The sequence below is a fragment of the Dipodomys merriami genome, unplaced genomic scaffold (assembly GCF_024711535.1).
Source record: "Dipodomys merriami isolate MVZ:Mamm:240054 unplaced genomic scaffold, mDipMer1.0.p SCAF_59, whole genome shotgun sequence".
NCBI lineage: Eukaryota > Metazoa > Chordata > Mammalia > Rodentia > Heteromyidae > Dipodomys > Dipodomys merriami.
The window spans coordinates 6,960,320-6,984,929 of NW_027206168.1; the positions used below are offsets into that span (position 1 = coordinate 6,960,320).

A 24,610-nucleotide genomic window follows, 5' to 3' on the forward strand; every position below is an offset into this window, starting at 1 on the left:
ACGGACTTTCCTGCCCCTGCTGGCTTTGAACTTCCATCTCAGATCTCAGCCTCCTGAATAGCTAGGATTACTGGCATGAGCCACCAGCGCCCGGCTTGAAGGTTAAATTTCTTGGCACAGCCTGCTTGTTCTTGGACTTCCCTTTGGCATAGTTTAAGTGATTTGTCCATATCTGTGACTTTTTTTCCAGCTGCTGCATTTTGTCTTCCATATCTGATATTCTAATTTCCATTTCATTCACTCTGTTAACTATGGCTTCCATTGTGATTTGCATGGAAGAAATTGAGCCATATAACTTCTATGTTGGTTCTCAGAGTATTAATCTCATTTCTTTGCGAGGTGTGTACTGCATCTATTTTTGAATGCATCTCCTGTTTAAAATCCTGCATCTCTTGATATTTTGTTTCTTTGTTCTTTAAATTTCTGATCTATTTCTTGCTTTAATTCTTGAATCATTACCTCCAACATCTCTTGGATATAGTGTTTGTCTTCCATTCCTGTTTTGTTTCCACTGGGGCTCTTCCTGGGTGGCTGCTGGCTTTTGGGAGTGGCTTGCTTTCCTGGCTATTGATAAATCTTGTAATTTTCTGCTGTGATTTGCACATGGAGATTCAGGGATTATTGGAGACTAATTCCAAACTCTGACTGTTTTGGTCAATCGGTGGCTGTCTTTGCTTGGTTCTGGGTTGGTTCCTGGATCAATTGATGAAGCTCACTCTCGGCCCTGGATTGGCTGAGAGAGTCTGTACCTGGTCTCAGTTATGTTGTGGGAGAGGCCAACCTCCAGCTGCTAGTCTAACCCACATAGGACTCACAGCTGTCTGCTAGAGATCATAGGCAGTTCCCGCCTTCCTCCAAGCACTGAGCAGTATAGACTGCTCTTGCTCACTCCTTGGCAAGACCAGGTAGGCTGGGTCTATTTTCCTAGTTGTTGGAGTCCACTGTGAGTTCCTGACTATAATCAGGGGCTAGCAGCCTGAGCTGTCCAATCCCCAGCCCAGAATATACAGGTCAGACTCTGGTGGGATTTGGGCTGCTGGTTCTCTTGCCCTGGACACATAGATCTTTTTCCATCATGGATGCAGTTCCCAAAGGGTGCAATTCCCTACTTTCCTGCCTCTGCTGAGGCATGTGCTCAGCTTCTGACTTTGAGTGTTGGAACTCTCTTATTTGGTTGGAGAGAGCTGTGGTGTTTCCCTGCTGTCCCATCGCCCTCTAATTTGACCTCTACGATTAACATTTTCTTCATGTTTTTTCTGTTTGGAGATTTATTGAGTTTGTTGAGCTTGTAATTTTATTAAATTGGATACATTTCAACCATTATGTTTTCAGATGTTTTCTGCCCTCACCAGGACAGTGGAAGCCACTTTCTCTAGTGGGAAGACAAAGTATTCCCAGTTTGTATGAGCTCCAAAATTTGTTCTGCTTAATGTTTTTCTTGTAGTTGTTTCTATTGTCTTGAATAGTTTCATATTACATATGTACAGATTAATATACAGCCTTGAACTCACAAGGAACTTTCTATGCATCTCTAAAGATTTCTCTCCTACCCACCTCTCTTTGTTTGCATCTTTCTTCTGGTGCTATCCTGCCCCATAAAATCTAGCTGCTGTAATTTTCTTGAACTTCCCCAATTCACTGAGACTTCTAGACTCTACTTAAATGTCTTATTCCCTTTCCAGCCTGGAAATTATCTCTAGATTTCTGGTGTTACTGGAGAGCTAATTTATGGGTCTTCTTTCAGGAGTTATAGTCCTGTACTTCCTATTTTCCTGTGTGTGAATGCCATTATTCCATGTTTTTCCCCTGTTCTAGTTGCTCAAGGTAGGAGAGTACATTAGTTCATCTTACCCTGTCTTATTTGGAGGCAGACATCTTAGGTGTGCTATTTTTAAGAACTTATGTGAACATCTTAGGAGATGACTCACTTGTGCACAGTAGTAGGAAATAAGTTGTCCTTCTTACTAATTCAGCTGATACAGCACTCAGTACCATTTTTATGCTCACCTTAAAGTGTAATGGCTATGATTGAGCCTAGGAGATTCATATTTCTGTAGGCGTTCAGTAATGCACACTACTATGGAAGAAACTTGACTACAGAAGCATTAATTGTACTTTTTGTACCTCTCTTGCTCTCTAACATCTCAACAGTGAAAGACTACCAGCTGACTCAGAAGGGAGGAGGACAAGAATGCAATGACTCTGAGACCCAGCTGAGCCAGTATTCCCAGCACTTCGCCTTTATTGCCAGTCACCTCCTGCAAACCAGCATGGATAGTCATTGCTCTGAGGCAGTGGAAGCAACGTGGATTCTGTCCCTGGCCCTCAAAGGTTTATATAAAACACTAAAGGTAATAGTGACCCTCTTCCATTTGGTAATGAATCTGGCTGAGATTTGACATGCAAAAAAGATTAACAAAAAAAAAAATGCCATCTGATTTTGGTGAATGGTTAGCAATAGGATCTGGAGTAGTTTTAGAAATGATTGAAGCCTTGTATAAGCATTATTTAGTAAAGGAGGAAATAAAATTTCTCAATAGTTTGATTTTGTATTTGTCCCTCTAAATGGCAGCTCATTATGGCTCAAGAATAAAGGAGCTAGCATTCCATGGAGCTTTAAGGCAGTAGGGATGCTTAAAGTTGGGTGGGAGGAGGCAGATAAGTCGAAGAGCTAGATGATATTTGGCATGGAGAAATGAAGTCCTGATTGTAATGACTTCTTCCTGTGCTTGAAGAGACATTGATAAGAGAGAGGATCTTTAAAAATTACACATTTCAGTTCACTTGTAGGATCATCCTCCCAACAGCTCTGTCCCTTCAGCTGAGGTTTGTTGTCTCTTACTTTGAAAAATGTTCAGTGGTAACCTAGTTACCACTGGACTCAAAAGAGTCTATGAGGTTACCTCAAGAGACACTTACCACTGGACTCAAAAGAGTCTATGAGGTTACCTCAAGAGACACTTACCACTGGACTCAAAAGAGTCTATGAGGTTACCTCAAGAGACACTTAAGACTTGAGTTGGTTATGGACCAGCTCTGAGAGAATATCATTGTAGGATTGAGACCATTCACCTGCTGTTTGTTTAGTTTGAGTTATTTGTCAATGTGAGATTTGTTTCATCATTGACATTATAGTTGAAGAGTAGAAATAAATTCCCTGAGTGCAGAGATCTTAGAAACCCTCACTAAGTTAGTATTTGTGGAGGACCAAGAGCCAGATGGAGCTGAGTACTCAGTAATGAACCAGAAAGCAAGTCCTTGCTCCCATGTAGCCAGACGGAACTGAATACCTAGTGATGAGCCAGAAAAAGATGCTTGCTCCCATGCAGCTTACAGCCTCACTGGCCAGAGAGAGAGCTGTCCAGAAGACTGCTAGGAGTTAAAACTTTCTAAAATGGTAGTAGATAATGCATCAAGCTGGACATGGTGGCTCACAACTTTAATCCAGCCACTCAGGAGCAGAGATCAGGAGAATCATGGTTCAAGGCCAGCCCAAGCAAAAAGTTAGTGAGACCCCATCCCTTTCCCCATCTCAACAATAAAAAATTGGGCATGATGGTGCATTCCTCTTTCTACCTACACAAGAAGTATAAATAGAGTCTCACAAAAAGTGAGACCCTATTCAAAAAATAAAAGCAAAGAGATATGGAATCATAACTCAAGTGGTAGAGCATTTGACTAGCAAGTGTAAGGCCCTGAGTTCAAACATCAGTGCTGCTAAATTAAAATAATTAATAATAACAACAATAATAAGTAAACAAGCAAATAGAAGTTAGAGTAGCAAACTCCAAGATATGATTGTCACAGAACAGAAAAAAATCCTGAGAACATGGTGATAGGGCAGCTGAGGGATGGAGCCAGAGAAGCAGAGAGGAGGACCTTGTCATCATCCATAGTCAAGGATGAAGTTTTAGCCTCAACAGCATTGGGAAGCTTTCAGAAGATAGAGGACTGAGGAGTGACAGAAAGTAGTGTTAAAAAATGTTTGTGGACTGAACAAATGAGAGTGACTGAGCCTCTAGTAGGTTCTGGTTAAGATTAAGAACTCTGGTTTTCCTACGGACTCAAGAATTTTGGCTGGAAAGTCAGCTTGAACCATTAGCTGAGACTGGGCTGTGAGAAAGGCTTGCTTTTCTCCAGCTGGCCTTTACCTTCCTTACTCTCAGACAGCTACAAATTATTCTCATTCTACTTGGCAGGCTCATGGTTTTGAAGAGATCCATGCAACCTTTCTTCAGACTGATCTGCTGAAGCTGTTAGTGAAAAAGTGCAGCAAAGGGACTGGCTTCAGCAAGACATGGCTCCTCCGGGATCTGGAAGTAAGGAACAAGGCACCACCTCCTTCCACTGCTACCCAGGGCAGCTCTCCCAGCCGAGGAGCTTGAAGTGTAGCTCCTTCTAGCTGGCTCTGCGTGCTCATTCCTATTCTGTGCAGCTTTTTTTTTTTTTTTTTTTTTTTTTTGGTCAGTCGTGGGGCTTGAACTCTGGGCCTGGGTGCTGTCCCTCAGCTCTTCAGCTCAAGGCAAACGCTCTACCACTTGAGCTACAGCGCCACTTCCGGTTTTCTGATGGTTTATTGGAGATAGGAGTCTCACGATCTCTCCTGCCCGGGCTGGCTTTGAACCGCGATCCTCAGATCTCAGCCTCCTGAGTAGCTAGGATTACAGGCGTGAGCCACCAGCGCCCGGCTTTCTGTGCAGCTTTTAAACTGTACCTTGCTTCTGTCTTCCCTTCCAGAATTAAAGATTCTGACACCTCTCCTCCCCTACCAGGAAAAATGATTTGAGTGTTTGTGCAAAGAATATTTGGGAAGTATTTCATGAAAGCACATAATTGACATTCGTTATATCATGTAATAAAATGTACCCATGAATTACTATTTCCCTTTAAAGTTCCTTTGAGCTAAAATCAGTTACTAAATTTGTCTTCATGTATGTTTATTTTATGTAGAATTTCAGTAGATAATTTAATTTTATTGCCATCCCCCAGGGCCTGAGATTTTTCTTAGTGGATTTTTCCTGTGGTTCCCATGGACTTTCCAGGCCAAGTACCTGCTTCGGGCACAGGGGAGGCCATTGCCACAGGGGCTGTGGGTGCATGGCCCCACAGGAGCCTTGAAGAACAGCTCTGAATAGAGCAGAGGGTTCACTTAGGTATAAAACATACTAATGGTTATCAGGAGAGCATGCAAACTCTGAGTCTTTGAGAATATTTTAAATTAGAGTATTTCAAATTGGGGACATAACTCAAGTGATAGAAAGCTTGAGGCTTAGGTTCAAACCTGAATATCACACACACATACACACACACACACACACACACACACACACACACACACACAAAGACCATCTTATTTTTATTATGTAAATAATAGAACCACATTGCAGAAAATATCAAAAATAGAAAATTAAGACATCTCAAATTTTACCTACAAACACAGCAACTATTGGCATCTTATGTATTTCCTTCTAATTTTCTCTGTAATACATTTATAGTGCATAATTGAGCATATCATTCAAATAGTCAATCAAGATTATATGTTAGGCACTTTCAGTAGTTATCATAACATTTTTACTTCTGATACAAATATGCACCATTTTTTTGCATCTGATTCAGAATGGTACACTGATGTCTTTTGATGTAAATGCTTCATTGACCGTGTCTTGGAATAGAACTATTTAGTATATTCTTCTTCAAAATTTTGCCAGAATGAGTTTGAAAAGGATGATAATCAGTTTACATTGTCAGAAAGTTAATAAATTCCAGAGCCTCTGTAGTTTTTTAGCATTGTTTCTATTACAAGCACAATTGAATATATTTTCCTATATCTATTCATTTTATGTTCTTTATGTGAATTCTGATGTCTTTAAAAGTAGGCAAAAAATATTTTTTACTCTTAGATGGTTAAAGATCTATATCTTCTATTCACTCACTGAATGCTCACCTCTCTGCCCTGCCTGATTGCCTCCCTCTGTAGATTCTGTCTATCATGCTGTACTCTTCAAAAAAGGAAATCAATGCTCTGGCTGATCACAGAGACCTCGAGCTGGATGAGCGAGGAGAACAAGAGGAAGAGGTGGACCGGCCAATCAGCAGTCCTGGAGAACCAGAGCAAAAAAAGCTAGACCCTCTGGAAGGCCTGGATGAGCCCACCAGAATATGTTTCTTGGTATGTTGGCAAGGCTTCAAAGGAGTGGCTAAGGCCATGCTGCACCTTAGTGACAGAATGCTTCTTTCAGTATGATGTTCTGAGGACTCACTTGTTGAAGATGCAGTCTTTATGTGCAGAATAGATCCAGAAGAACAGAAAAGCTCCATCACATTTTCGAGTGGTATACCCAAAAGCTTTCAATACTCACACCCACACAGTACACATTTAAATGGTCACATAAAATTCTGCATGTAATTTCCAGGGTTTACTAAAACCTTCTTAAGATGGCTCCAGAAATCCCCAAATAACAATCTTACCTTGGTTTCTTGGAAATATTCTCTTGCCTTCCTGGATTAGCTAGTGTCATTTGGAATGATGTGAAATGGACAGTGCCTGGACTTTAAAGGATCTAGCTGCATGAAAAGTAGGGTATAGATTAAGAAAAACAAGTAGCTTTTTTCTTTTTTTGGGGGGGGGGGTCTGGTCGTGGGGCCTGAACTCTGGGCCTAGGTGCTGTCCCTCCGCTCTTCAGCTCAAGGCTAGTGCTCTATCACTTGAGCCACAGCGCCACTTCCCCACTTCCGGCTTTTTTTCTTTTTGCTTATGTGGTGCTGAGGAATCGAACCCAGGGCCTCATGCATGCAAGGCAAGTGCTCTACCACTGAGCCACCTTCCCAGCGCACAAGTAGCATTTTTAAAATTAAAAAAAAAGGCCTGAAAGAGTGACTCCTACTTATAATCGTAGCTATAGGAGGCAGAGATCAGGAGGATCACAATTCAATGTCAACCAAGGCAAAAGTTATGGAGACTGCATCTCGACAAATAAGCTGGGATTGATGGGGTACATCTGTAATCCCAGCTGTGAGGGAGACCAAGATTGAGGATCTGAGGCTGGTCCCAGGCAAAAATACAAGACCATATCTGAAAAATAACTAAAGCAAAAAACTCAGAAGGACAGCGTTTAAATTTGTGTGCCAGTTGTCAAGCTTGGGTATGAAATGCAGCAGAGAAGCTAATGGAGTACAGATGTGGGTTTTTTTGGTTTTTTGTTTTGTTTTGTTTTTTGTTTTTTGTCAGTTGTGGGGCCTGAACTCTGGGCTTGGGAACTGTCCCTGAGTTCTTCAGCTCAAGGCTAGTGCCCTGCCACTTGAGCCATAGCACCACTTCTGGCTTTTTCTGCTTATGTGGTGCTGAGGAATTGAATCCAGGGCCTCTTGCATGCAAGGCAAGCACTGTACCACTGAGCCAACTTCCCAGCCCAACAGTTGTGTTTTGTTGGCACAGAATTTCCTTTGGTATTTCAGTGTTTTATAGTCTCCTTTAAAGTTGTAGTACTACAGCTTTTACCAGTAACTTCGTGCCTTCATGCTTTTCATTTGATAAGCTTTTTCAGAATACCTAACTAATGTTCTTGCACTATCTGTGGCAACTTGAAACTATTTGGTCACTTTTGAGTTCAGATGATAAATAATATGTTGAGGCATTTCTAGTTGTTTCTCCTTTGCTTCCTCCCATGCCTTCAGATGGCTCATGATGCCCTCAATGCCCCTCTGCACATCCTCCGGGCCATATATGAACTGCAGATGAAAAAGACTGACTCTTTCTTCTTGGAGGTTCAGAAGAGGTAAGGGACATTTAGATCCAGAAATACCATGGACCAAGGCAGATGGGATCTGTTGTTCTCTCACATAGCAGCCCACAGGCAGGCCACAGTCTACAAGAGCACGAACGGCTCTGCTCCATAGAGTGACCCATTAGCCGATAATAAGTGCAGTGTTCTTACCTGTGTAGTCATAGCTCACCCTCGTCTCCTGTGGGTTCCAGGCCAGAGGAAGAAAGGGTGGGAGGGAGACCACATTGTTCCTACACTTGCTTGAGGGCAGGTTCTGGAAGTAGGACACCGCCTCCCTCATCTCTTGTTACCCAGAACCTATTGCCTCACATGTCAAGTTACCAAGATGCTAGGGACTGTGTCTCTTGCTAGGCAATGGTGTCTCCTAAGAGGGAAAGGGAGATTGGACATCCTTTGCCACAATGGATGTTCTATTTTTCAAAATACAGTGAGTGATGGTGTCACTGGGTAATAACAGGAAAACAGCTCTGCTAACATTTCTGAAAAGTCTGCAGCTTAAACTTGTTCCACTTTGTGTGCCCACCACTGTGCTCCCTCCCTCCCTCCAGGTTTGATGGAGATGAGCTCACCACAGATGAGAGGATCCGCTCTCTGGCACAAAGGTGGCAGCCCAGTAAGAGTCTGAGACTGGAAGAGCAGAGCGCCAAAGCTGTGGACACAGACATGATCATCTTGCCATGCTTGGTATGTCACCCACCTTGGGAACAAAGTGCCTGCATCCACTCCCACATTGCAAGAAAGGTGGGCCTCTGTAATGCTGGTCTTGACTTTGCAGTCCCGGCCCACATGCTGTGATCATGCCACTGCTGAATTGAATCCTGTGACCCAGAAGCTGATCTCCAGCACAGAGAGTGAGCTTCAGCAGAGCTATGCCAAGCAGCGCCGGAGCAAGAGTGCTGCCCTCCTCCACAAAGAGTTGAACTGCAAGAGTAAGAGGGCTGTCCGCGACTACCTCTTTCGTGTGAATGAGGCCACAGCTGTCCTGTATGCTCGCCATGTGTTGGCCTCCCTTCTTGCTGAGTGGCCCAGGAATGTGCCGGTGAGCGAGGATATCCTGGAACTAAGTGGCCCTGCCCATATGACTTACATTTTGGATATGTTCATGCAGCTGGAAGAAAAGCACCAGTGGGAGAAGGTAGATAAGCAAACCAAGCTCTGCATTCACCTTCAGCTTCCTCCTCTATCCATTCTTTCTTCTTCTGTGTGGCCGCTGGGATGTTTGGGCAGGCTTCTGGCTATATGGCCCCCTGGTGGTGTGACTATGACTAGGGTGGGGGTTGCTTCTTACACAGATTGGCCTGGAACTGAGCTCACAACCATGCACAACTACTGCTCAAGGAACATTTACCACTGTGGCCCATGAAACCTGCCTTTGCCTTCTACCTTCACTGTTTCACACCGATAGCAGCCTTAAAGCTCTCTAGCTCTTCTCATAGCCCTGGATGCAAAGTTCAAGGGACAGCATTAATTAAAAATCCCTGGCATCCTGTCCCCATAATATAAAAAGCTCTCAGGTTTTTAACTTCTGTTTTAGAGCATTGTTTCTAGAATGTCTATCCAGATCAAATGTTCTTCCCTCATTTGCACCTGGGCTGTATCATGACCTGAGTGTTGTAAGTAGAAATCAAGCCAGGGAGGCCTATATACAAAGTATTGGCATATCAGTGGCATAGGGAATTTCATTAGGGTCTGTGCCCACTCTCTAAAATCTGATTTTCTAGTTTTAAGTTGGAAGTCATTTTCTGTTTTCTTTTTAAACCAGGCCTTCAACAATGCTGGGCAACAGGCCTGCCTTCTCCTATTGCCTGGAAGCAGAAGTCTAGTGCAACAAAAAACATTCTAGCCTACAACTCAGCAGCCCTGGGCACTTTTTCCTGTTGGCCCGAAAAATTTTGTCATGATCTTTCCAGATTCCAAATGCAGACATCTTTTGGTGCCTTCTTTATCCTCTTGCCCCACCATGCACAAGTGCACTGTTGTAGGAAGCGGTGTGTCTGAGAACACCACCCATGTCCATGTGGCCCAGGTCCTTTGACACATCACAGTCCTATGGTCAGTGTTCTCCAGCCATATTTGCCTCTAGAAGAGATAAATGGCGCCATTGTGCCTCTGCTAGCTCCAGTGTTGGATGTGCCTATCCCCGACTCTTGCTTTTCACCTTGGTCATGTATCATAATGTGTTGTGATATTTACCTGTATGGCCCTCCATCTGCTCAGCTGTAAGCTTTTTATGGGCCAGGCCCATCTCCAATGGATTCTTGCAGCATCATTCTATGGAGGTGGTAGTGGTGTGTATGTGTGCTTATTTTTTTGTTTGTTTTCTTTTATTATTAGAAATGGTATTCTTCTGAAAACACTACAGTGTCCTGACTTAGAGTAGGGGCCTCGTTAAACCAGATGTGGTTGACGGGGTTAGGGTTGGTATGCACAGGTTGCAGAGGTTTGTTCTAGGATAATGCCAGCACCTGGTAGGCCTTGGATGGAGGTAGACCCTGCCTCTTTCCTCCTGAGACCACTGACAAGCCCTGCCTTTATCCCCTTGTATCCTGCCAGATTCTGCAGAAGGTTCTCCAGGGCTGCCGAGAGAACATGCTGGGGACCATGGCTCTGGCTGCCTGCCAGTTCATGGAGGAGCCCGGAATGGAGGTGCAAGTGAGGGAATCCAAACACCCATATAATAACAACACCAGCTTTGAGGTATGGCCCTTAGCAGCTCTTCTCCCATTAGCCCTGACCAAGAATGCATTTCCTTCCACTAGGTGGCAGTCACCTCCCAGAAGCCAGGGATCCTGTATAACCAAGTCTCCCCTTCTCTTTACCTTCAGTGTTATAATAAGAAAAAAATGGGCCACTGGCTCCAGAGTTGACTTTTCTTACAGTAAGTTGCTAAGAGTGAATCCTTGGCCTCTTCCAGCAGTGAGTCTGCCTGTGGATCTAGGTTCATCCTTGTGTATTATCTTCTGATGACTTGGCCACCCATCTCCCTTTTAATTACCTAAAACTAAAAATTCTCATGTTGTCTATCCTTAAACTTGTATCTGATGGAGAGGGAGGAGTTTGGGTGAGTTGGATAGGCAACCTCAGTTACCTCTCATCAAATCAACTTGATGCTATGTGACTTGCCTTAACCCTTTAGAAATGCTGAAGCTAGCCAGCTGCCATGGTTCACGCCTATAAATCCTAACTGCTCAGGAGATTGAGGTCTAAGGATCTTGGTTCAAAACGAGTCCAGGGGGCTGAGAAGGCACTTGCCTTGCATGCATGAGGCCCTGGGTTCGATTCCTCAGTACCACATAAGCAAAAAAAAAGCCAGAAGTAGCGCTGTGGCTCAAGTGGTAGAGCGCTAGCCTTGAGCTGAAGAGCTGAGGGACAGCGCCCATGGCCAGAGTTCAGGCCCCACGACCAGACCCAAAAAAAAAAAAAAAAAAGTCCAGGCAGGAAAGTCTGTGAGATGCTAATCTCCAATTAACTACCAAACAAACTAGTGGAGCTGTGGCTCAAGTGGTAGAGTGCTAGCCTTGAGCACCAAAGTTCTGGGATAGTGCCCAGTCCTACAGTGCAAGTCCCAGCACCAGTACCAAAAAGTAAAGAAATAAATGCTAAAGCTGGCAAGACCAGCACCCTGCCCTGTAGTGGGGGACAGACGCCTGTTCAGAAGCTGGTTGTCAGTCAACTGAAATGTTGTTTACAGATGGGTAGTCCTCCTTCCCCTCTTCCTTCTAAGTTTCTTCTCTTCCCCTGTTCCTGTGCTCTGTCTTCCTCTCCCCTAGTACCACCAAGACTCTCATCACCTGCCAGGTTCTACCCCAAAAATGACCATGTTGTGTTTCCTGCTGCCTTCTCTTTTTTTTCTGGTTTCTATTGCTCCTCTCTCTTGACTTACCTGGCCTAGACTGGCCTGAATCTTCAGCAACTGTCAGTACCCTACCTCAGTACATGAACATAGTACATAGTATCCTCTACCTTGCTGGGGATTTTTTTGCTTTTTTTTTTTTTTTTTTTTGTTTTGTTTTATGCCAGTCCTGGGAATTGAACTGAGAGTCTGGGTGCTGTCCTTGTTTCCTTTTTTTGTTTTTTGGGGGTATTTTTAGTGTTCTGCTACTTGAGCCATAGTTCCACTTCTGGCTTTTTGGTGGTTAATTGGGATGGGTCTGACAGACTTTTCCTGGCTGGACTGGCTTTGAACTATGATCCTCAGAACTGAACCTTCTGAGTAGCTAGGATTACAGGCATAAGCCACCAGCACCCAACCAAATACCTCATTTTCATGCATAAAGCCTTGGTTGTCTGTCGCTACCAATCACCCTAAACACAGCACACCTCTTGCCATTCTTTCAGCACACCAGACCTCTGCAGTGCAACTTCCTTCCTGAAACACAAGTCTGTGTACTCATGGGCCCTTTCTTCTGTCCTCTTCATTCTTCACAAAAAAAAAAAAAAAACTATACCATCAATACTAGGACCTTTCTCTGCTTGCCCCATTGTGCCCAACCCTGTGCCATCTTGCAGCCTGAATGTGTTACATCACCCAGCTAGAAATGAGCCTGCGGAGAGAGACACTCATCTTCATATCACTGACTACAGCACCAGCCTGATGAAAGTGTTTTCTCTCACTCCTCTTAGGATAAAGTCCACATTCCTGGTGCCATCTACCTCTCAATCAAATTTGACTCTCAGTGTAACACTGAGGAAGGCTGTGATGAGTTAGCTATGTCTAGCAGTAGTGACTTCCAGCAGGATCGACACAACTTCAGTGGGTCTCAACAGAAGTGGAAAGATTTTGAGCTTCCAGGTAATAAAAACAAATACTTGATTATGTAGCCTGTTCATATGGAATGTGTGAGCATATTGAGAAGGAAATTATTGGAAGGTTTTTTGTTTTGTTGCTTATGGAGCTTGAACTCAGAGCCTGCATGCTATCTTTTAGCCTCTTTGTGCTCAAGGCTAGTGCTCTACAATTTTGAGCCAAAGCACCTCCTCCAGTTTTTAAGTGGTAAACTGGAGATAAGAATCTAACGCGGGGGGGGGGGGGGGGGGGGGGGCAGGTAGCTGGGAAGGTGGCTCAGTGGTAGAGTGCTTGCCTTGCATGCATGAGGCCCTGGGTTCAATTCCTTAGCACCACATAAGCAAAAAGAAAAAAGCTGGAAGTGGCGCTGAGGCTCCAGAGGTAGAGTGCTGGCCTTGAGCTGAGCTGAAGAGCTTAGGGACAGGGCCCAGGCCCAGAGTTCAGGCCCCATGACTGACAATAAATAACTAAATAATACTTAAAAAGAATCTAACAGGGACTTTTCTGACAGGGCTGGCTTTGAACCACAATCTTTGGATCTCAGCCTCTTGAGTAGCTAGGATTACAGGCTTGAGCCACCAGTGCCTAGCTATGGAGAATTTTTTTTTTTTTTTTTTTGGCCCGTCCTGGGGCTGGAACTCAGGGCCTGGACACTGTCCCTGAGCTGCTTTGCTCAAAGCTAGCTCTCTACCACTTGAGCCACAGTGCCATGTCCAGCTTTTTCTGTGTATGTGGTACTAAGGAATCAAACCTAGGGCTTCATGCATGCTAGGCAAGTACTCTATTACTAAAGTACATTCCCAGCCCTTATGGAGGATTTTTTTAATGAGCTTAAGCAGTTTCATCAGAAACACCTCAGTTGCTTTCCCCTGTTGCCCCTGTGTCCTGAATTTTCTCTACTTCTTCATGACCCAGGAGATACTCTGTATTACCGATTTACCTCTGACATGAGCAACACTGAGTGGGGCTACAAATTCACTGTAACAGCCGGACACCTAGGACGGTTCCAAACAGGTGTGTACTCTGCCCTTTCTGTTTACACAATTTGCCCAATGAAGCACTGTGCTATAGATGCCATTGTGTCACTCATCTTGGTGAAAATCAAGCATTTTCTCTAAAGCTTCCCACATGTGTCTCACAAACCCCTCACCTTAGTCTGAATTATGGTTGGCTAATTGTAAACTTGAATGGTCAGATAAAAGAGCCATCCATCATGATCTGAAAAGGGTTGCATGTTTCTCTTAAAATTTGCTGCGGTATTTTTCAAAAATAGAAAAATGAGAATGTTTTTCCTGTGTTATTTTTACAAGAGGCTTAGTTTCAGCCAGAATTTAAATGATCACAATTATTTTATCCTACTTGCTAAAATTTGAACAATTAAAAATGTATAATTCTCGATAAGCACAATTGTTAGACCTGTTTTTAAAATATCTGTCTTTTGTGGGTGGGTTGGCTAGGATTCGAGATTTTGAAGCAGATGTTATCAGAAGAAAGGGTTGTACCTCACCTCCCATTGGCCAAAATTTGGGAATGGCTGGTGGGCGTAGCCTGCCGCCAGACTGGTCATCAGAGACTAAAGGCCATCCATTTACTGCTGAGGATTGTGCGATGCTGCACACACAGGTAGGTTGTGTCCTGTGTCTTGAGTCCCACATCAGGTAGGTGGTAGCAGTGGTCTTTTTCCACCCAGTTCACAGTTTATGATGTCAGATGAGAAGACAGTTAATTTTGTTTTTGTTGGTTGTGAGGCTTAAACTCAGCCTGGGCACTGTCTCTGAGCTCTTTTGCTCAAGGCTAGTGCCTTACCACTTTGAGCCACAGCTCTAGTTCCAGTTCTCTAGTGGTTAATTGGAGATTAAGATTCTCACAGATTCTCCTGCCTGGGCTGGTTTTAAATCAAGATCCTCAGATCTCAGCCGCCTTAGTAGCTAGGATTACAGGGATGAGCCACCAGCACCCAGGAACAGCTGTAATTTTAATGTTTTCCAGTTCATCATTTTCTTTATGTTAATGTTTTTGTATCCTGTTTAAACAATTTTGAAAGTTATGAAGATATCTCCTATGTTAGCTTTAAGAAATTTAATTGTTTTTCCTTTTACACTTAATTCTATAATCTACCCAGGATGAATTTAGTGTATCTTATGAAGTGAAGGACCAGTTAGTTTTCCCTTTGGATCTCCACTGTTTCCCTCACCACTCTCATAACAGCTCTCCATATGTGTATATGAGTCTGTCTTGGTTCCTTTTCTTCCTTTGGTCTTTTGGTGATCCTTGTGCAACATCATACTGCCTTAAAGATTTTAGTTTTAGGGCTGTGAAGGTGGCTCAGTGGTAGAGCGCTTGCCTTGCATGCCTGAGGCCCTGGGTTCGATTCCTCAGCACCACATAAGAAAAAAGCTGGAAGTGGCGCTGTGGCTCAAGTGGTAGAGCGCTAGCCTTGAGCTGAAGAGCTCAGGGACAGCACCCAGGCCCAGAGTTCAGGCCCCACGACTGGACCAAAAAAAAAAAAAAAAAAAGATTTTAGTTTTAGCCAGGCACTGGTGGCTCACGCCTATAGTCCTAGCTACTCAGGAGGCTGAGATCTGAGGATTACAGTTCTAAGCCAGACCAGGTAGAAAAGTTAGTGATAGGGACTGGGAATGTGGCTTAGCGGTAGAATGCTTGTCTAGGAAGTGGCACAAGTGGTAAAGCATTCGTCTTGAGCTGAATAGCTCAGGGACAGTGCCCAAGCCCAGAATTCAAGGCCCACAACTAAAAAAAACAAACAAAAGAAAGAAAGAAAAAATGAGCAATGGAAGCCCTCTTTCCAGACTGCTTCTATAATCAGAAGTGGCGCTGTGGCTCAAGTGGTAGAGTGCTCCCCTTGAACTGAAGAGCTTAGAGATAGCACCCAGGCCCAGAGTTCAGGCCCCATGACTGACCAAAAAAAGTGCTTGCTTAACACATGAATCCCTGGCTTCAATTCCTCAGTACCACATAAAAAGGAAAAGCCAGAAGTAGCGCTGTGGCTCAAGTAGTAGAGTGCTAGCCTTTAGCACAGAGAGACTCAAGGACAGTGCCCAGGCCCTGAGTTCAAGCTCCAGAACCAGAAAAAATAAAAAAAGTTCCTGATGCATGCCAGAGATGAAGGTGTAACTCAAGTGGTAGAGTGCCAGCTCTAAGCAAGAGCAGTGAGGCCCTACTACTAGCACAAACAGAAAAGACTGTAGTTTATTATAGATTTATATATGTAATCATCTAATTATATAAATCTTTCAGCTTACTTGTTCACCTTGGAGACCATCTTGTTTTGTTTTGAGGTAGGGTCTTCATGTATAGTTCAGTCTTCAGATCTCAGCTCCTAAGTAGTTAGGAATATAGGTATAAGCCACAGTTCGTGGCTCTTTCCTGAATTTTTAAGGCATATACACAGAATGGTAATCAAAGTAGGATGGACAAAATAAAAAGTTACCTTCTTGGGCTGAAGGTATGGCTGAAGCAGTAAAGTACCTGCCTATCAAACATAAAGCCCTAGTTTTAAGTTGGAATCTTTAACCCATATTTCCTACATGGGACAAGGAACTGTTTCTCTTTTTCCATTTCTCCCTACTGTTATACTAAAATCCATCTTTGCTAAAAATTAAAAAAAAATTTAAAAAGTAATCTCATATAATATGGAATTGCTCTTAAAAATAAAGGGCTTAGGGCTGGGAAGGTGGCTCAGTGGTAGAGTGCTTGCCTTGCATGGATGAGGCCCTGGGTTCAATTCCTCAGCACCACATAAGCAGAAAGAGTCGGAAGTGGCAACTGCTCAAGTAGTAGAGTGCTAGCCTTGAGCTGAAGAGCTGAGGGACAGAGTTCAGGCCTTTTGACCAACAAAAATAAATATATAAGTAAGTAAGTAAAGGGCTTAGCCAGTCACAATGGCTCCTGTCTGTAATCCTAGCTACTCAGGAGGCTGAGATCTGAAGACCATAGTTCAAAGTCAGCTGGGGCAGGAAAGTCCATGAAACTTATCTCCAATTAACTACCAAAAAGCCAAAAGTGGAGCTGGTTCTAATGATAGAAGGTTAGCTTTGAGCAAAAAAGCTCAGGGACAGCTTCAAGCCCCAGGTCCAGCACAAACTAAAGAAGTAAAAGAAAGGATTATTCCAGTCAGGAAGAGAATGTGATGGCTATAAAAGTCAGCCCCTAGCTGGAAACAGGGCAGGGAGAGGAACTCTATCATTAAGCCACCTTCCCAGCTCCCATAAGAACCATTTTTAAAAGTAAACAGTAGGGGCTGGGAAGGTGGCTCAGTGGTAGAGTGCTTGCCTTGCATGCTCGAGGCCCTGGGTTCGATTCCTCAGCACCACATAAGCAAAAAAGAAAAAAGCCGGAAGTGGCGCTGTGGCTCAAGTGGTAGAGTGCTAGCCTTGAGCTGAAGAGCTGAGGGACAGCGCCCATGCCCAGAGTTCAGGCCCCATGACTGGACCAAAAAAAAAATAAAAATAAAAATAAATAAAAAAATAAAAGTAAACAGTAATTTCTATGAACATACTTCAGGTCCTTTAGGTTCCTTAAGAGTTAGCTTTGAAGTTTAGGCTCTACTCTCTCCTTGCTGTAGGAGGGGGGGAAGGGGGGGAGGAGAGAGAGAGAGAGTGTGTGTGTTGGTCCTGGGCTTGAACTCAGGGTCTGAGTATTATCTATCCCTAAGCTTTCTTTGTTCAAGACTAGTGCTCTACCACTTGAGCCACAGCCTCACTTCTAGTTTTATTGGTTCTTAATTGATTGGAGATAATCTCATGAACTTTCTTGCCTAGGCTGGCTTTGAATGACAATCCTCAGAAATCAACCTCCTGAGTAGCTAGGATTACAGGTGTGAATAGTCTTGGGGGCTGTTTTATGATGGCTATTCTGGACAGGGAGGATGTGAGCAGCTTTGATGGCTACCCCAGTCCTTAGTAAGCTGACCTATCCTGGACTCCTCCCACAGTGACCTTTGTGACCTGGCACTGTTGAAGCCGCTGTGGTTGCTGTTTACCCACATGGAGTACAGCCTGTTTGAGGACGTGACACAGCCTGGCATCCTGCTCCCCCTGCATCGGGCCCTCACTGAGCTTTTTTTTGTCACCGAGAACCGTGCCCAGGTGAAGTCACTATCCATCTCTCACTCCAAGTTTGGGTGGGGAGGATGGTGCCACCATGTGCTTTTGCCCTTGCTGTCCAGCACAGGACTTGGGTCATAGCTTAGTCTAGAGCCCTGGTGTCTGGACAAGCTAGGTCTACAAGCTTGCCCTCCTGTCAGCCCTGGGAATCCCTCAGGCTAGTACAAAACTTGCTTATTTTGTCAGGCCTAAAGCCAAAGTGGGGAGAAAACCACCTTGGACCAGCCCTAGACCATAGAAAGCTTTGGAAAATCAAATGGATGGTTCCTCTTCCTTCTCCTTTGTATTCCTCTCAGCACAATAGACTCATTGAGCATGTAAGATGAAAGAGACCTTTCACAGATCTTTCGGTTTATCCTCCTCAGTCAAACCAGAGCAGACTAGCCTTAGGAGAGTGGTCCTCCCTTCTACCCTGTGGTTGGACAGAGCAGTGTCAGCCCTCAGGCTCTTTTATAGCTCTAGAATGAGTGGGGCCAAGAAGGCCAGGTAGGCAGGTCTTGCTTATCCCTTAGATGGTTCCCTTTTCCCAGGTCTGCCAGCATCCTTTGCTCATAGAACTGGTGTTCTCTCCACAGGAGCTTGGCTTGCTGCAGGAGTACCTGCTAGCCTTAACCACTGATGACCACCTTCTTCGCTGTGCAGCCCAGGTAACCCACTCACATCTGCAGAGCTGGCCACCTGGGCCATCTTGTAGCAGGTGTTGTATGAGAATTCAGTCAACAAGAAACAAGCCACATTTTTGAGAGGTTGAATTGGAAGTCTTTATTGGAGAGTCAGCATCTGCAGGTAGACTCCTATCTCAAAGACCTGCAGCCCCTAACAGAGCTTGAACCAAGCTTTTAAAGACAAAAATCACATGCTTGGGGTAAAGACCAAGCTCTAGCAAAAGCAGACCTTATATAGGAATACTCAGGTGAAAGCAGAACTTTCCATCTAAGGGAGTAGCTCAGGGGTCAGCTTAAACTTTCCATATAGGGAATACACCTCAAACTCAAACCATTTAGGGGAAACTGAAAGCTCTCCTGAGGCTAAAGAACATGACATCTATAATTCAGTGAATGGCCTCTCTCACCTCTAGACCTCTGAAGAGCTGAGTAGAAAGCCCCTTCCACCCAGCAAGGCAACAGGATGGCCAGAAGGACCAGGCATATTGCTTAGACCCAGTCTCCTTACTTCACAGGCAGCAGCATCTTGCTGTTGCCAGGATAGTGTGTGTTGCTTGATGAATACAGACCCTCTCAGAGATTACAGAGCCCAGTTTCAATTCACTCACTTCCTTCTGGTGCTCAGAGAGCCGGCGAGCTCCATTTATAACACGGTCACTCATATTAAATTGTAGGGTCAGAAGACGCAAGAATTTGTGTCTTTAAAACCAAAACAACCAGTGTCTTAAATTTAGTTTGGCTGATCTCTAAAGTTTCCATAGAGTTACACTTCAGATATTTTTGGATGTTACTGCTTGGTTGGAAAACTCCTTTTCTGACAGCTGTTTGGTCTCAGGGCCTGTCACACTTTTATATTATCAAGGATCTAAGAGAGCTTTTGGTCTTGTACATTATCTACCTCAGTAAGTACCATTAGAAAGTACTAGATTTCAAATACAGAAATTAAAATAAGAAACTAAAAAAGCTTAACCATTTATCAATTCATTTTCAAAAGTGTAGTAAACACATTTCATCTTTTTTTTTTTGGCGGGGGGGTCCTAAACTCTGGGCCTGGGCACTGTCCCTCAGCTCTTCAGCTCAAGGCTAGCGCTCTACCACTTGAGCCACAGCACCACTTCTGGCTTTTTTTTCTTTTTTGCTTATGTGGTGCTAAGGAATCGAACCCAAGGCCTCAGGCATGCAAGGCAAGCGCTCTACCACTGAGCCACCTTCCCAGACCAACACATTTCATCTTAACATGTTTTGTGAAAAAAAAAAAAAAAAACTTTTTTCAAAACAAACTACTGAGTGTAGTGGCCCTGAGTCCCATTTTGTCAGCTTTCTATTGTTTGACTCAGTGGAAGGTATCTGGATCCTCATGTGTGCCCCTACTCTCACGTGTGCTACCACACTGGCTCCATAGAGCTCCCCAGGCACTTGGGAGACAGGTACAGTGAAACGCAAATCTGTGATGTATTGTCCTTTGGTGAATCTTGGGTTCACAGACTCTGAGTACTGTGGTGTCTACTTAAGCCCCACAGCAGATGGGGACATGGAGGCCTTGCATGGGCATCCAGCTGGGACATCTCCACAGAGCAGGGCTTCTGTCTGTGGAAAGTTCTGAGTACACAGTGTCCCTGGAAGACAGGGCCTCCAGTCCTGGGTTAGGAGCATCAGCTCAGAAGTGGGATTCCCCAAGCAAAGACAGAGGAGCCTGCAGAAAGCTGAGACCTGTATAGACTGGTTGAACACTCACTGCCCCACTAACAGCCTCCTGCTAGCACTGCTGCTACCTCCCCCGGTTTCATTGATGTTTGACAACTCTTGGCACTGGGAATCAACATAGCAGCTTTCCCATGGGCTTGACCTCCATGCCTGTTCCCAGGTCCAGTTTCCCTTTCTACTAACTCCTTCAGTCTATCTGTATCATTCCCCAACATTCCTCTACCTGGTGTCCTCCTTTCTCCCACTCCCTCTACTCAGCCTGCCTTCCAAGGTCCCTACTTTCCTACCACTACTTCCGTCTCCTGTTTGTGCTATAATCTTCCCCTCTGCACCTAAAAAACTTTCCCAGAGCCCCCAGCAGATAGTGTTCCCTATTTCCCAGCATGACACTGCTGTGGGCACTGATGATTTATACCTCACCTCTGAGGTTTTCCTATGGTTTAGCTAGCTGGCATCTCTCATCTCTGTTCTGTAGTTCTCCAGGTGAGGGTCTGCATGTAGCGTCCTTCAGAGCTCCGTCCCTGCTCCCTCAGTGCTCAGCAGAGGGTCTTGTTCACTGGTGTTTGAGTGAGTGAATAGCGCCTGATGCTGGCTGTTCTCTTCCACAGGCTCTGCAGAATGTTGCTGCCATCAGCCTGGCCATCAACTACCCAAACAAGGCCACCCACCTCTGGAATGTCGAGTGTTAACCTCACTGTGGCTGTGATGTTCATGGACTTGATAATCTGTCCACAGGGGTTCAAAGCTAGACCTCCAACCTCCAGCCTCACTGAGAAAAAAATTCCTGCGGCTTCAGTGCCCAGCTCTATTTGAGCTCACTCCTGTTCTCATCCTATGCCAAGCACTGTGTCTCTAAGAACTCGTGCACAGGCTTATCATGTATGGATTGTCACACATGAGAAAAAGCAAAGTGCAGAATGACTCAGAAAGGACCTGCAGGAGGCATTTGGAAAACTTGCTCAGAGACCAGCCTCCTCCAGGGTCGCCCCTATGGAGCAACAGTGCAGAAGACCTGGAAGCAGCCTTGCTGGAAGGTTCTGTCTCCTCTAAGCTGGAGATGCCTGTACTTTCTGTCAGTGGATAGTGTGGAGGAAGGCACCACCTGCCAGAAGCCACTCTGGCAATGAGAGGCACAGCCACAGTGGGCTGGCTGGGGGGCGGGAGAGACTATACCTTTGCTTTAAATTTGTGAGATTAGGAAATCCAAACCAAACCACAGCCAGTGCAGCCCCTCCTGGCCAGCACCAGCCCCTCTGCATTCAGAATGGGACACATACCAGCTAGCTCCCTGAGTGCCCAGCCATCCTGGAGAATGCCTCATGAGAGCAAGTTGCCCGCTGGGCACAGCCAGCGGGCCACCCTGCACGCCCACCCACACTGTGCTCCCGGAACAGTAGTGATTTCTTTCAGTTGTTTTAACATGTGTTGGTTTCCACCTCCTGCTTTTAGAAGAGAAGCACACTCTCTGAGTGGGCCTCCAGGGAATGCCAGGGACAAGCTGATGAGTGAAAGCAGTGGAGCTGGAAGAACTTTGCAGCATCAGCACCTGCAATATCAGGCTCTCCAAAAAGATTTCACTTTAAGAATAAAAACCTACCTGGCTTTATTTCTACTTAAAGGGTGGTCCTTCCCACCCATCACCCTAGGTAGACCTGACTGTCATCTTCTAGCAATAATGATATGAGTTCTAGTGGATGCTGTTTCATATTTTTTCTGTGTGACTTTAGCCTCATCCTGTGCTGATGATCATCCACTTTCTAGAGCCATGTGTTAGCATGTGAGACAGGGTTGTCATGTGGGCCACGGCCAGCTCAGTGGGAACTCATGAGAACAAAGATGCCTGAAGTAGCTGCTTTTTAAGAGCAGGGCCCTGGGCTAGAGGCACCTCATAGGACTAAACCCAAGGAAAGCTCTAGTATGCCCCTTGGTCTCTGAAGAGGTTCAGGGGACTGCAGGGGAGTCTAGATAGGCAGAGCCTGAGTCTGCAAGTCTTGGAGCACCTTTCTGCAAGGATGTCGTGCCTTCTGGCTCAGGAGGTTACTTGCACAGCCCTAGAGTTAAGTTCTCAGCTGAAGCTCTAGGTGTGGGGAAATGGCCACAGAGTGGGAGGGGGTGGGATGCAAAGAGACAACAAGAAATGGGATGGTGGCACACTACCGACTGCCCTAATGTCAAGGGGAGTTGATAGGTTACTAGCCAAGGGGAAGCCCCTTTCCCACACCTGGCCCTTTCCCAGCCTGCCCTTGCTTTGCAAGCTGCCTACACCTCAGAGAAGGTTCAGAATCCCAAGACAGGGGTCAGATTGAATCTCAGTGCTTGGGTAAAAAACCCCACTGTGACCCAGGCACCCATGGCTCACGCCTGTACTAGCTACTCAGGAGGCTGAGATCTGAGGATTGCAGTTCAAAGCCAGCAGGAAAGTCCATAAGACTCATCTCCAATTAACTACAAAAAGCCAAAAGTTGAGCATGGCTCATGTGGTAAAGTGTTAGCCTTGAGTACCAAAGCTCAGGGACAGTGTCCAGACCCTGAGTTCAAGCCCCAGGACTGGCACAAAACCAACAGTAAACACTGTGGGCCGAGGCTCATTGACTGACAAACAGCAGCTGAAAGACTGATGAGGAGAATGTGGCCCTCCACCCCTCCACCCTCCCATCAGAAGGAGCAAATGTAAATAGACACGGATTTCCTAGTTTCTCTCAGTTCACTGCCCATCCAATTTGGTCTCTGCTTCAGTCTGCATAGAACAAACCTGAGTTTTTCCTTTTATGTGCCACTCTGCTGCTGTCTGGCAGGGCTCTTCCTTACCTGGCCTCCCAGCCCACTGCTGCCTCTGCCCCTGGCCACTGGGAGGTGCTGCTGAGTCGGGACCCATCCCTGGGCAGCTGGATCCCCTTGACCCTTAGACAAGACTGCCTAGAATGAGACAGAACTGGCAGGAATACTATGTCATGGAAACATGTGCCTAACCTATAAAGAAATTCTGTTTCCAATCATATGCATTGTACAGACACTGTTCCTAATGAGAGGAGTGACTTATTTTCATCATTCTTTTTAATTTGTTTTCTTACGGGTTTACGATTTTGAATTTTTCTTATTTGGTTGAAAGAAAAAATTTTGATTATATGAGCTGAGAGAGTTCAGCCTGTAAAAAGGATGTTGTGGATAAAATATGCAAATGAAGAGAAATATATTGTATAAATTCTATATAAAAATATATACCTGTATGTGGACTTTTTGCTCTTCCTCCTTCCCTTTTTCATGTGAAGATTATACTTGGAGTTTCTGCCCAGCCCTGCCCATATCATGTGTAGAGTTCCCGGGCCACAGGTTGATGGGAGTCACAAAGTCACTTTTCCCCCATGTTGTGTTTCTGAATTGTCCTTGAAGTCCTCTCCCCGCACCCTTCCTCAACCAGGCCAGGCCCTGGTGCAGCCCAGGCTCTCTGCACAGTGTTCCTGAGGCTTGCACATATAGATGGTGCCTGAGTGCCTGCCCCCTTCTCCAGCCAGACCCTTCAGTCCCACTGCAGCTGGCGGAGAGCAAGGAGACCAGGGCCTCATAGTTGGACCTGCTCCTCTTCTCACGTTGTCTCATGTTGTTTCCCTCTTGCCAGCTTCTGGACGTTGCTGTGACTGTAGGGGAACCCGTTGCCAGCCTTCAGTCTCAAGGCTTCTTCTCTTATGTCTCTGATTTACCTCTGCCCCTCAGATTCTTACCTGCAGCCAAGGACTGATTACCTTGGAAGTTAGAGACAAAAGAGGAGTCTAACTAGCATTTGAGACTCATTTGTCCCATGTCCTCTCAAAAGCCCCCAAAATCTTCTGGGGTACAGCCATCTCCCCTACCATTGCTGAGGCCAATCTCACTGAACCTCAGTGGCTGGCCATGGTGAAATATTCCTGTTATCGAAGCTACAGAGGAAATGCAGTGGCTGTGTGTCTGTCATTTCCAAAGCCAATGGGAAGTAGAAGGAAGACTGCAACCCAGGCTAGCCTGGACATAAAACAAGACCCTACCTCAAAAATAACCAAAGCAAAAACAGGCAAGAGGCTTGGCTTGCGAGGCCCCAAGTTCAATCCCCAGTATTGAAAAAATACACAGAAGCTATTTATGTCTAAGCACAGGAGACAAAGCTAGACAAGCCTGACTCAAATTCCCAGCTCCAGAGCCACAGCCAGGCATAAACACTCATCCACTCACCAAGTCACCCAAACTCTGCAGTATCCCCAGTATTCGGCCTTCATCAAAGAGCTAGTTGAAAATCCAAGCTCTCAGACCCACATCCGACCTGGCCCTGTCGTGGATATTTGCTCATCCAGTTGGTGTTTCTCACCTACTCTCCCATCCCTGCTCAATGAATTCAAGTTTTTGCAGATGGCAAATGTCCAGATCTACCTGCTCAAAAGGAGTTGTGATGGGTAAACTCTGCAGTGTGCACCTTTTCTCCATAGGCCATCCCCAGTAAGAAGGCTAACACACTGTGGGAGGTTTGGGGAAAGGAAAGCAGGGGGATCATGCGTTCAAAGCCAGCATAGACTAAAT

The 24,610-nt window shown here is 45.2% G+C and overlaps 1 protein-coding gene across 1 annotated transcript in view; it reads left to right on the forward strand.

The window, feature by feature from the left end:
* Positions 1–23,298, forward strand: part of Zzef1 (zinc finger ZZ-type and EF-hand domain containing 1) — a 155,668-nt gene extending 132,370 nt beyond the window's left edge. The window contains exons 43-55 of the mRNA XM_070001745.1: positions 2,152–2,351; positions 4,200–4,319; positions 5,978–6,169; positions 7,675–7,775; positions 8,333–8,468; positions 8,560–8,919; positions 10,338–10,481; positions 12,408–12,576; positions 13,486–13,584; positions 14,028–14,193; positions 17,525–17,678; positions 18,272–18,343; positions 20,674–23,298. Coding sequence (XP_069857846.1) covers positions 2,152–2,351; positions 4,200–4,319; positions 5,978–6,169; positions 7,675–7,775; positions 8,333–8,468; positions 8,560–8,919; positions 10,338–10,481; positions 12,408–12,576; positions 13,486–13,584; positions 14,028–14,193; positions 17,525–17,678; positions 18,272–18,343; positions 20,674–20,754 — 1,994 coding nt within the window. The 3' untranslated portion in view covers positions 20,755–23,298. The remainder of the gene's footprint in view (positions 1–2,151; positions 2,352–4,199; positions 4,320–5,977; positions 6,170–7,674; positions 7,776–8,332; positions 8,469–8,559; positions 8,920–10,337; positions 10,482–12,407; positions 12,577–13,485; positions 13,585–14,027; positions 14,194–17,524; positions 17,679–18,271; positions 18,344–20,673) is intronic.
* The last annotated feature ends 1,312 nt before the right edge of the window (positions 23,299–24,610 follow it).